At 26.9% G+C, this 11,922-nt stretch overlaps 1 protein-coding gene across 1 annotated transcript in view; it reads left to right on the top strand.

Moving 5' to 3' along the window:
• Nucleotides 1-9,273: 9,273 nt before the first annotated feature.
• Nucleotides 9,274-11,922, top strand: part of LOC142320320 (lachesin-like) — a 732,258-nt gene continuing 729,609 nt past the window's right edge. Inside the window, exon 1 of the mRNA XM_075358027.1 lies at nt 9,274-9,579. Coding sequence (XP_075214142.1) covers nt 9,501-9,579 — 79 coding nt within the window. The 5' untranslated portion in view covers nt 9,274-9,500. The remainder of the gene's footprint in view (nt 9,580-11,922) is intronic.

Below are 11,922 nucleotides of genomic sequence, written 5' to 3'. Positions count from 1 at the left end.
TAAGGGAAGTTAGACACAGAAAAGTTTTCAGATGAAGTAGAATATTACAAAAGTAGCTTACATTTTCAACGTTAAACATAACAAGCACACGTTTTTAGGAGCACAATAATAGTAGTTATAATAATAATAATAATAAATGAATATTACTTGCATAGTATTAATCATTCTTAGCATTCCATATTAACTAAACATTTCAGTTTTTCAAAATTTTTTTCTAACATTACTTGTACTTATCACATTATTATCAATATAATAAGACAACCGTGCTAGATATATATAATATATTTTTTTTAAACTATTGACAAAACTAGACTTTATGATTAAATATTAACGTTATAAATACTTAGCAGCTAGCGAGGTTAATCAGAACCATTCGCTGCCTATAAAATTATCGTTCAGCTAATTACAAAACAGACGTAAGTTATAAGAATCTTTAGAGCGAGTGTAAAAACACGCTGAGTTATTTATTACGACGTTTTTCTCCTGCAATTTTAGTGGAAGTAACTATTTCTACGATATATGAAATGTATAAAGACCAAGAAGTTAAAAATCATATAGTTTTCTTAATGATATATTTTTATGTACATATATCACATCACATATGTAGTGATTTTGAGTTACAGGTGTTTTATTATCGAAAATAATGGGTATATATATATACTAAGAAGATCCTGTAGTTTCATGACTGTAAGCAGGAGCATTGTAAAAATTGACCTGGTTTTAATTTTAGTTTATATTTTTAAATATATAGGAAAATAGGTTTGCAAAAATACAAATAAATACTTTTATGTATAATTTGAGTAATGATTTTAGGATGTAGTTAAGATATATATCTTAGTTAAAAGATCTTAATTAAGATATTTAGTCAATTAAAACTATAACAGTTCGGTAAGTTGACTCAAGATTTATAATCTAACATACTTGGCTTTTCGGAAGGGCAGACAGATTTTATTCAAAGTCCACTGTTTGATCCTATTTGTCAATCTGTGACAATATGTTAAACTATCTTTAAATTGTAGTTCTAGGCACAGGCTGGTGTTGGTAATATTTCAATTACTGCGATATTTTGTTGAACTGAATGTGGTCGGTCCATCCTGTTTATTTTCGATGAATTTTATATGGCCTGAGGGATTTTGCATCCTTCATACTGGAGTAATACGATCCTCTATTAGAATCATCCGATCTGAATCACCAAATCTCCAGTCCTGTTTGTATATCTGTCAAAAGAATGGGGAGGGTTCTATAACCGCGTTTACGTAGTCGCATTCTAGATGATAATCTATCTTCGATGTTTATGATTTCGATGGTGGGAAGTTTTTCTCTGCAGCTTGCCCAGTGGTTCACACTCTTGCAGCCCCTATATCCACGTAGGTGGGGGGACGAATTCATTCTCCTCGAGTTGAAGAGATAGATAATAATAATGGTTATTCTGATAGCACAATTAAACTTACGTATTAAGTTATATTATTACATAACAATTTATGTTATACAGAATTAAACTACCCATGTAGCATGTAATTATAATTAGGAAAAATAAAATCAAAACTATATTAATACCCAGTGTTGAATGTCTGTGAATGCACATGACGACCTGTCTGTGAATGAATAAATATTTTCATAAAATACCAAGAATTACTACCGATATTACAGGAGTTAGAAGAAACAATAACTTTCTAACAAAATGCATGTAAACGAACCTACTCTAATCGTCCAGTGAACGAGATTAAAGTCTAAAAAGTCTGTTTCAGGTTTGGGTAAATGAATGGAAAGTTCACACAAATTTAAGATTTATTTGATGTGTTTAGTAAAACATAAATCACAACTTGGCTATTTATATATATATATTATTTACAGTAACAGAATAAATAGATAAAAAAAAGAAACAGAGTTGTGCATAAATTATTATAAAAGATGTTATAATAATACACTAAATATTATTGACTATGGATTTGCAAAACAAATTTCATGTTTAAGAAAAATAAATTAATTTAAAAAGCAGTTAAGCTACAAATATAATTGCTCAAAGAAGTAGGTTGCTATTTGATGTAGGTCAATTAAAATTTATGGAATTAGACTGAAGGTAAAAAAATGATTAAATACAAAAATAAAGTCTTATCTTCCTAATTGGTAAAATAGACAGGAAATATATTTTTAATGTTTTTTTTTGAAAATAATTTTGTGAGAAATTGAATTTATCAAACCCACTTAATCATGCTATAAAAGAACTTGTCAATATTTTGCATTTTTTATATAGGGCATTTGATATTTATAGAAATTCGTCTTAAATATTAAAACGGTGCCTAGACTGTACGTTATGACACTTTTGGTTATGCAACGGTAATCTGTTTCTTTTTTTTTTAAGAAAACTTCATTTATAGAATTCTGCATTAATTATATATTTCCATATTTTTAATATATATAAATTATCTCATGACTCTATTTTACAGTTAATATTAGCTTAAATTCTGTGTTCATTTGATTACTTTTACTTATATATTAACAGTCGTTACATCGGCTTCATCATGGTCATCCAAATGAGATGGGATGGGTGTCCATAAAATAAATTTTTAATTAAACTTCAAATTTAATAAATTTTATTACTTTTCTCATAAAATTCAGAAGTTTTAACCAAGATCATAGTAATCGGAAAAAAAATTGATCGATACTAAGTAGGATCAATTGAAAATGCTTAAATATATATATAATTATAATTATAACCTTTTATTTTTCAAGAATTTTGAAAATACTTTTATTTATTTCTCCGATATCGGATTGGTGAAATTAAATTTCAACGTATATAAAATAGTAATGATGACTTTCTAAATGTCTGAAATTGATTCCAGATCTTTAATAGTTATAATCCTGAAAGATGTTATGGAAACCTATTTCTAGGTTAGTTAGAAATGTTAGTCGAGATTAAGTTAATATTTTATAAAGTAAATAAATATGATAAATGATTCTGATAAAATATTTTAATTTTCAAGAAGATTTAAATACTTTTTTGAAGGAAATATCGAATAGTTTTTTTCACTGTAAAAATACTCTTTTAGTGTTCATAAACTGCTTATAAATATCATCGATCTAGAACATCTTGCCATTAAAAATCATTATAAGAATTTAATTAAAAAATAAGATGACGGAAAATCTAAGCATAAAAGTGAGAAAAAAGACATATCTGACCGAGTGAAGGCGATAGTTTTTAAATACTGTACAATTTAAGTTTGAATAGAGTTAAGACGAGATTTACTTGCAAGTCTGAAATTAAATTTTAAATAGACAAAAAGGAAGTTCTCAAACTTTAAAAAAAGTTTTCACTTCACCAGTGTTTTTTTTTATACGTATGTTTAATAGTACATTATGCAACGAGTTTATAATGATAGCCATTAATGCACGAACGCGAAGTAAGTTATGACACGAGCCTTGGCAAGTGTCGTAAACTTCACAAGAGTGCACTAATGGCCATTATATAGATTTATATACCGTATTCTTTGTACGGCTGAGAAAATATTGAGATTATTGATTTAAATCAATGATAGAATACATTGTTTATGGAATATTTTAAAATTTTTCAAAAAATACCACAAACAATACATTTCTGTGTGGCAATAGGTTATTAGTCATAAGTTCTGCTTTTTGTTTAATATCGATCGATGTTAAAAATATTTCTTCCTCAGAATCCAACATAATTAACAAAAGCATAAACAGTGTAATATATAAACTTCGTTACCTATCGGTGAATTATTAATCTCTGCTTGATAACTAAGTCGGATTAAAATCAAAGTAAAAAGCTGACAAATTAATGTTAAAAGCTGATACACTTGCTTCTGATTTTTCAGAGGTTGAAAAAAGCAAATTTTTGACTGGACGAATACCTGTTTCATAATAAACATCTGTATCATAATTATCCTCTTTATGATACAGGTTCCAGCCACGTAATTCAAACATTATAATAGAGATTTAAAAAAACTATTTATTTATTTTTTTATCAAATATATCGGTAGAAGAAGTATCGGCAGAATTCTGGTGGTCCCACAAGTTTCTTCCTACGAAATCGTGGAAATTTATTTTTTACTTGACACTCTAAGGTCAGAATGATGATTTAAAAAGCTTTTGTTAGACGTTAATAATAATTAGTCTTGAGCAGTTATATTGCACGTGTTGTAAAGTATTTTCCCTTTTCAAAAAAATGTAATAAACAAACATAATTATACATATACATACTTCACAAATTCCAGACAACCTTATCACATGCTAGTTGGTTTTGCTTAATTCGTTTCCCTTGGATAAATTTCTTATTTTTTCAAACCGCTAAATTTTTATAATTTTGCTATGATTTTTTTTCCAGAGTATCATTTTTTTATGTCGATCCATTTTTTACTTCCTTGTACGAAGTAAAGGAAGTATTATGATCTCGAAAAATTTCAGATTTCGACCATCCCTGAATCCATTTTGACTAGTTTCGGCGTGACGTATATACGTATGTATCTTGCATAACTAAAATTAGCCGTAGGATGTTGAAATTTTGGATTTAGGACTTCTGTAACATTTAGTTGTGTAACTTCCCTTTTGATTGCAATCGACTGGACCAAAAGTGTCCAAAATCAAAAAAAAATGGATGTATGATTTTTTATTAACTGCGGTAATAAGCCCTCATTGACAGCATTTCAACGATACTTCATTAGTAGTAGTTATTTTCATTAGTTCCAGAGTTATAGCCAAATAAAATTTTAATTAATGAAATATTTGGATCTTACAACGGAAAGGCACTCGGTTTGAATCCGACTTCATCTGCTTTTTTTTTAATGTTAATATATTTATTAATTATTAATAGTATTAACTGCTGTTAATAAAAAAAAAAAAAAAAAAAAAAAAAAAAAAAAAATAGAATAAACAATAATTTACTAATGAAATAAAACTTTATGTCCTTTTCATTTTAAAAAAAAATGTGTGTATGTATTTTAATAGCCGTACAAGGAAGTCATGTGTTTTCAACATCAGATTTTTATATAGAAGTAAAACTAAACAAAATCAGTAAGAAACAAATAAAATAGACTTCAAAAATTACAATTTTTTTTTTACCTATTTAACTTTTGATTTTAGTCGGTATCTATCTCACGGCTATTAGGTCGTGTGGACTTCAAAATTGAAAGAAGAATTTAATAGAAGTTTTCCCTTTTTATACGTTTTTTGAAAGTGGTTTTATTTATTTGAAATCGCTTAATAGGTAAGCGATTTAATTTTGAGCTACTCCGTCTTGAATAGTTTCACCAAGAACACTATTCAGATCAATAATAATGGATATGGTTAAGAAAACTTTTAACCTTTTATTTGGTCAACTACTGAATACAACAAAAATTAATTCTCCTCGAAGAGAGGGGGCTAAAAAAATAGCTTAAAGCATACTAGGTTTCAGTGCAATTATTACTCATGCACTGTTTTCTTTTAAGTTCAACTACTTTCGCGTGATTCAGGTAAAAAATCTAAATAATTATTTTTTATATATATATATATATATATATATATATATATAATTATATTATATATTTCTCTTATGAGTGTGTGTGTGAGCTGGGGAGGGTCTAAATAAATATTCCTACAATTTAATAAACATCGGCTTAATCTTCTTCACTTTGGTTTAGTATTATAAGAGATGGAAAAATGTATTAAAATATACTCTGTGCAATGTGCGGTGTAACCTTAGATTAGAAAAATAATGTTTGTAATTACTGTAATCATTCTAACAAATTTTACATGTACAAAATTGCAAAGTTACTTCATTTTTGTATATCTGATTATAAAAAATGTTTAATTATGATGAACTGTCCAGTAGATTTTAAAAATTCCACAATATTTCACTGTTAATTATTTTTGGAATATTGCTAATTTGATATTTTTTTGAAAATTAGTTTTGACTAATTCATTTCTTGACTATTCGTGACTTAAGCAAATTAAAGCAAAGGAACGAGACCTTTTATCAAATAGCTTTATTTTTGATACCGAATAGAAAATTTGTGAATAAACTGTTCTCCTTACTATATAAAGATACTATAAATTTGTCGCATTGGTGTTGCGTCATATTTTTAGCGGTTTAATGATGTTACTTTTTAGATTATTGTGAAATATCAATATTCTTTCTTGGGTTGAATGAACTTTGTGTGTACGGTATATAAGTACGAACTTTTAATCTGTCTTGAATTATTGTTGCGAAAATAACTTAATATTAGTTTATAAAAGCAACAGCATAATAAGTAAATGCCTGCAGGTGCGAAATTTAACACATTTGGTGAGTAAACTTCGACATTATGAATTTGGTAAATTTGATGTAATTCGATATTTTATCTTTAAATTGGTTTTCTAAGTATTCTAACATATAATTAATTTTTCTGTAGATGTGCTTCTTCTCAGGGTAAATTACAAAATTTGGTGCTTAAAGTATAACACCTTCATACACCTTGTCTTTTTATTATTTTGTTTTTTTTACTCTGCCTCAGTTTATTAAAAAAAAAAAATAATAAACTGAAATATTTAACAATTTTAATCCTAAAAGGTAAATAAAATCTTTGAAATAACTAAACATGCCTTTACTTATTTTTTAAAATATGGCAAAAAACAATAAAGCTACAAAAAGGTATTTCTGTAATAAAGTAATTAAAAAGAGGCTGTTTAATAACCTTCATAAGCAAAGTATTTTTTGTTTTGTAAAGTATTAAAATAAGATATTTGTTTGGTTAAATCGAGCAACGTTATATTAAAATTTATAATATGAGTTTTGTTCAATGACAAGAGACACGTTTATTAAAGTTTATTTCATATTTATGAGGTTCCTACAATATAATAAATATATAATGTTAATATAATTGAAAAGTAACGTGAATTAATGGTAAAATGACAAAGGATCGGAAAAAATGTATTTCTAATTTTTCCGTTAAATAGGTTACAAGATTACAATCAAAGTTAATTTGGATTTTAATTAAATTAATAATATGTATGTGAAAGATAGATAGATAGATAGATAGATAGATAGATAGATAGAGAGAGAGAGAGAGAGCGAGGGAGAGAGAGAGAGAGAGAGAGTGAGAGAGAGAGAGAGAGAGAGAGAGAGAGAGAGCGAGAGGATTGATTAAGAAGAAATTTATTATAAGACAGATTTAATGAAATAATTAATAATAGTATGATTTACAAAAATTAATTTTATGATAAAACAAATAGATAATTTAAAAAGTCCCACTCTACAGTCGATATTTACAAAATTATATTAAAAAAATCATCTATTAATTAAAAAAAGTTATTTTAATTATGACAAAAGAAACTATTATGGCTAATTTGAAATATTTTGATTTGCTTGTAAATGTCTAAGCAGGTTTACAAATACTAAATCAAACCGTAAATCATAACGCAGTTAATTATCATGTAGCCGAAATAACTTATAAGAGATGTGAAGAAGTTTGATAACTTATTCATGAATGTTCAAAAATGTTACAGGTAGTTAGTAAACCTAAATATTGTAATAATTTATATTAATTTAATTTGAACCTTTGTCAGGTGCCATAACTGAAACTGTTATAGGCGGGCGACTTGATGTGAGATATAAATCACTTTTGAAATAACATACTTATAATCAAGAACAGACACTAAGGTAAATACCAGGCTTACTAAGGAAGGAGAAAAATTAATTTATTTCCCGTTTCATTTTTCATTGAGTCAAGCACGCTGTTCGATATCATTATGTCAACCTCACCGAAATGCAGGATATGTATGTATTTTATAAGGTACACTTTGACTCTGTTCACCACAGGAATGTGTAACATCATTACTTTCAGAGAAAAGAAAATGCTGATTAATGCCTCTAGTACGTTAGTGTTTATATGCGTTGAGGGAAGCCACAAACTAGGATATGTATAAAGCACCAAATTGATGGTGCCTATCCTCACAGATGTTAAATACAAAACTAAACGCACAAAAAAGCAGGCTTTTAAAGTTTGATGTCTAAAGAATTTAGAATAATCAAAACTAAAAGAAAGATTGAAACTAGAATTCTAAATATAAAAGAAAATCGGCGGTAGCCTCGAAGGTAGTCATAAAATTATTTTATTAGAACAAAGATCTTAAAAACTGTCCGTAATAATAATCAGGAATTAGAAATTGGAAAACTGAATTATCAGTAATGACCCTAAGTCTTAATGGTTTAAGGTATCAATAACCATTAGAATCTTAAATTTATAAAAAAATATTTTTTTGCGAAATTTTGTCATATAGAATTATCTTTCTCCTAAAATTTATTTGGAGAAAATGTATTTGGTTTCAGAATCATACTATTTTAATTTTCTAGAGATAAATCTATTTATTTTTCTTATCCGATCGGATAAGGGACGTTCATTTCGTTAGGATAGCGGTCTGAGTTTAGGCATAAATGTTTTTAAGTTGTTTTTACACTACGATTGTGATTGTTTAAAGGGATAACAGAGTGTATTTTTAAATTTTATTCTATAAAAGTCAAAATCACTCGTGTTTTGTATTATTTGTTAATTGATTTTTATTATCTTCAATATTTTTTTTTTTTTTAAATTGGTTAATCTCTTTTATTTAAATTTTTTCATATACCATTTCCTTAGTATTTACCGATAGTGAATATTTTACAATTAAATTTTTAATTAGAATTAGATTTTGTATGTATTTCATACAACAATAGAAACAATATTAATTAGTTTCAATTAATTTTTGTAGAAGATTAATTTCTGTCTTGAAGAAGCTGGGGCACTGGTTACCGGCTATAATTTTGTCTATTAAGTCGTATTGTTTGATGGTAGTCTACGAAATTCACCGCGGCCATTCACAAGTTACAGTTACAGGGAGATAAACAAAACATACATACCACTCAAACATATTCTTCGACTCTGTATGTATATGTACACGCCACACACGTAATTAAATTAGATTAATATGAATTATTCAATGCAGACATTGTATCTAATAAGTTTATTTAGGTAGAGATTTACAGTAGAAAAATTCTACCCGTATTCGCAAACTAACGAGTATTTAGTTGACGTATTTTGCACCAATTTCCAATAGCTAACTGTATGGTGAAGTGTCTGTTAACTTGATGGCAAGCCTCGGTTTCGCCGGCTGATAAGTTAACAGGTGAAGAGAGAGATGTATGTCTATTGCGCACGCGTGTTGCGCAGCTAGAACAGTATTGTTGAAAATGAACTGTGAGGTTCAGCTTGTCTATCAGTGTGCTACGCACCGTCGTTGTAGTTGGTATTGGTGGGGAGTCGTGCTCCTCTCTTTCGCTTATTGACGTGATATTTACAAATCAATCTGTCGTACTAAATTTATTACATTATTTTACATCAGATGTTAATTTTACTCTATAAACTGTGAATGAAAAATTTAAGTACAAATAAAACTGTTTGTTTTTATCATTTATAAAAGATACTGTTTGTTAAATTTCAATAATTTTAGTTAATTATTTGAACTAATTTTTTTATAGTGGTATCAAAATGGGGACGCCGAAGCCGTTGCAGTCCATATTGTTGATTCTATCAATGACTACACTGCTGGAATTTCAGCTAGTATCAGGTAAAAAATTTGAAGTTTTTCATGTGTTAACTATAAAATTTATTGCTTAATTTGTAGAAAAAATGTGTCTTAATTCGTCGTATTTACAAATAATTATAATGCAGTCATTAAACCTGTCCAGTTCCTGTAATAATTATTTATCTGCTGTTTATTCGTAGGTATTTGATTATTAAACGAAATATTGGTGTCAATTAACATTGGAATACATAATCTAACTAGTCTATAAGAAGTAAATTTACATGAGTAACACACACACTTTAATGTGGTGTTGTTATGGTTAAATAATAAAACTGGTATTAAATGAACTTACCCTGCCGTTTTATATAATCTCCACATTTTATTACTGCTGTAAATGTACAAGTCGTGATAACCATACATTTAATACAGAATTTTTTACTATAAATATACTCTTTTTTTAAGCTTTTGTGTTACATATATTATTCTATTCAAAAAATTCTGTAATTATTCTAAAAAAAATAACTGGTCATAAATATTTCATTTCAGTTTACTAAATAAATCTTTAATTGTTTTACGTAAATACCTGCGTGTGCATATATATATTTTCCAACAACCTTTCCTTAACACAATCTAAATTTGGGTACCATTACACTACCAAAATAGAGTAACTAAAAGCCGAAAATGGAACCAACCGATATGATCTTATTTACTATATTTTTGATTAAAATGCAAAAATTTCTCTAAAATTGATAATTGACATTTTTGAAATTATATTGCTGATGCTAATTCCAATTAAAAACTATTTATTGAAAATAATTATTTTTTAATAAAACTGTTATTATTAACTACTATTTATTTAAAACTATTATAAATTTTATTAATAAAAAATGTCTGCACTATTTTCTAAACCTGTATTTATTAAGATAGGAAAAAAAATTAATGTAATAAAAGTAGAATTAATATATTTGTTAAAATTAGCAAAAAGATACGTACGATTACGATATATACCGATGTTCGAATAAAACCCGTGAACCGCCATGCCCTCGTGAAAAATTCTTTAACCGTTGATTTACTGTACTTTGAGAACGATTGTAGGTTTTAAATTGATTAAAATGACAATATTATTAAATATACAGAAATATTAAGCAGAGAATGCGTTATATTTTATTTATTTCGTTGTAATTATTTAGCTTCTTACTAAATCACGTTGTGTAAGATTTACTTTCATATCTTCTTAAAAGCAATTTTATAAACACATTAAACTTTATTTATCTATTTTTGTTATTAATCTATTTAAACTGACTGTCATCCCGATATCTAGATAACTATCCTTTAGTAGAACATTTTATTACTTATTTATTATACTTAAAATATTTATTTGAAATTTATTAAATTGAAATAGAAAAAAGGTTTAATTTGTTCTCTTTCCGATGACTCATTCTAATTTACACCCACAATTTTTTTTTCTTTTTTTTTAATAGAAACGTTCAATAAAACGAAAATTAAAATAACTCCTTTGGAGGTTTATTTTTATACCAATTTCCGTGACTCCGTCGTTGGATTTACTTAGTTTTTTAATTTTATTTATTTCTTTTTTTTAACAAAAAAAAAAACTGTTTTTGTGTCGGGGCATAACTTAAATTATTAAGGTAGGAAAAAAGCTCTGGTTTATTGACAAAAAAGGCATTAATTATGCGTACGTATTTTAATTACGTATTTTTTTAAAATAAATATATATATATTACAATTGTTCAATGTATTTTAATTAATAGTGCAAAAATAAGTCTTTTTTTCAATATTATTTGAAGTTCATCAGTAAGTATTTTAGTGAAAAATTATATATATTGTTAACGTATTTTAGAAAAAAAAATCTCTGGAGACAAGAGTTTCGGCAAATTTGTAAAGATTATGTTACGATATTTAATGAGTTTCCTTCCGCTTAATAAATGAGTATTAATTGGAGGAGTACCGCTTATTAGTTTATTGAAAATATTTCAGTGTTTGGAAATATTTTTTAATATACTGTATTTTATTCCATTGTTTTAAAAATATTTTCCCTTAAAATTTAATTTGTGTTTATGATGTATATTATGATTTTAATTTAATTATCACCATTTATTATCTTCAAAATGAATTATATTTCAAGCTAATTATTGTGAAGAATTTAAATTGCGTTAAAATGATATAACATCAAATCAAACAAGTAACTGGGCATGAAAAACTCGCCTGCGAAATCAATGATTATGGCTTTTAAATGGCCACTACGCTCGAAAATAATCTTGGAAAGGTAAATCTTGGAGCAAGTACGAGTTTTTAATTATCTTGGTTGTGATCTATCATAAAACAGAAATACAGATGTCTATAAGAAGCTTAGCCGATTTGGGG

The sequence above is a fragment of the Lycorma delicatula genome, chromosome 2, assembly GCF_047948215.1.
Source record: "Lycorma delicatula isolate Av1 chromosome 2, ASM4794821v1, whole genome shotgun sequence".
Lineage (NCBI taxonomy): Eukaryota > Metazoa > Arthropoda > Insecta > Hemiptera > Fulgoridae > Lycorma > Lycorma delicatula.
Note: the sequence above shows the minus strand (reverse complement) of the source record. Positions and strands in the feature narration are given on the sequence as shown.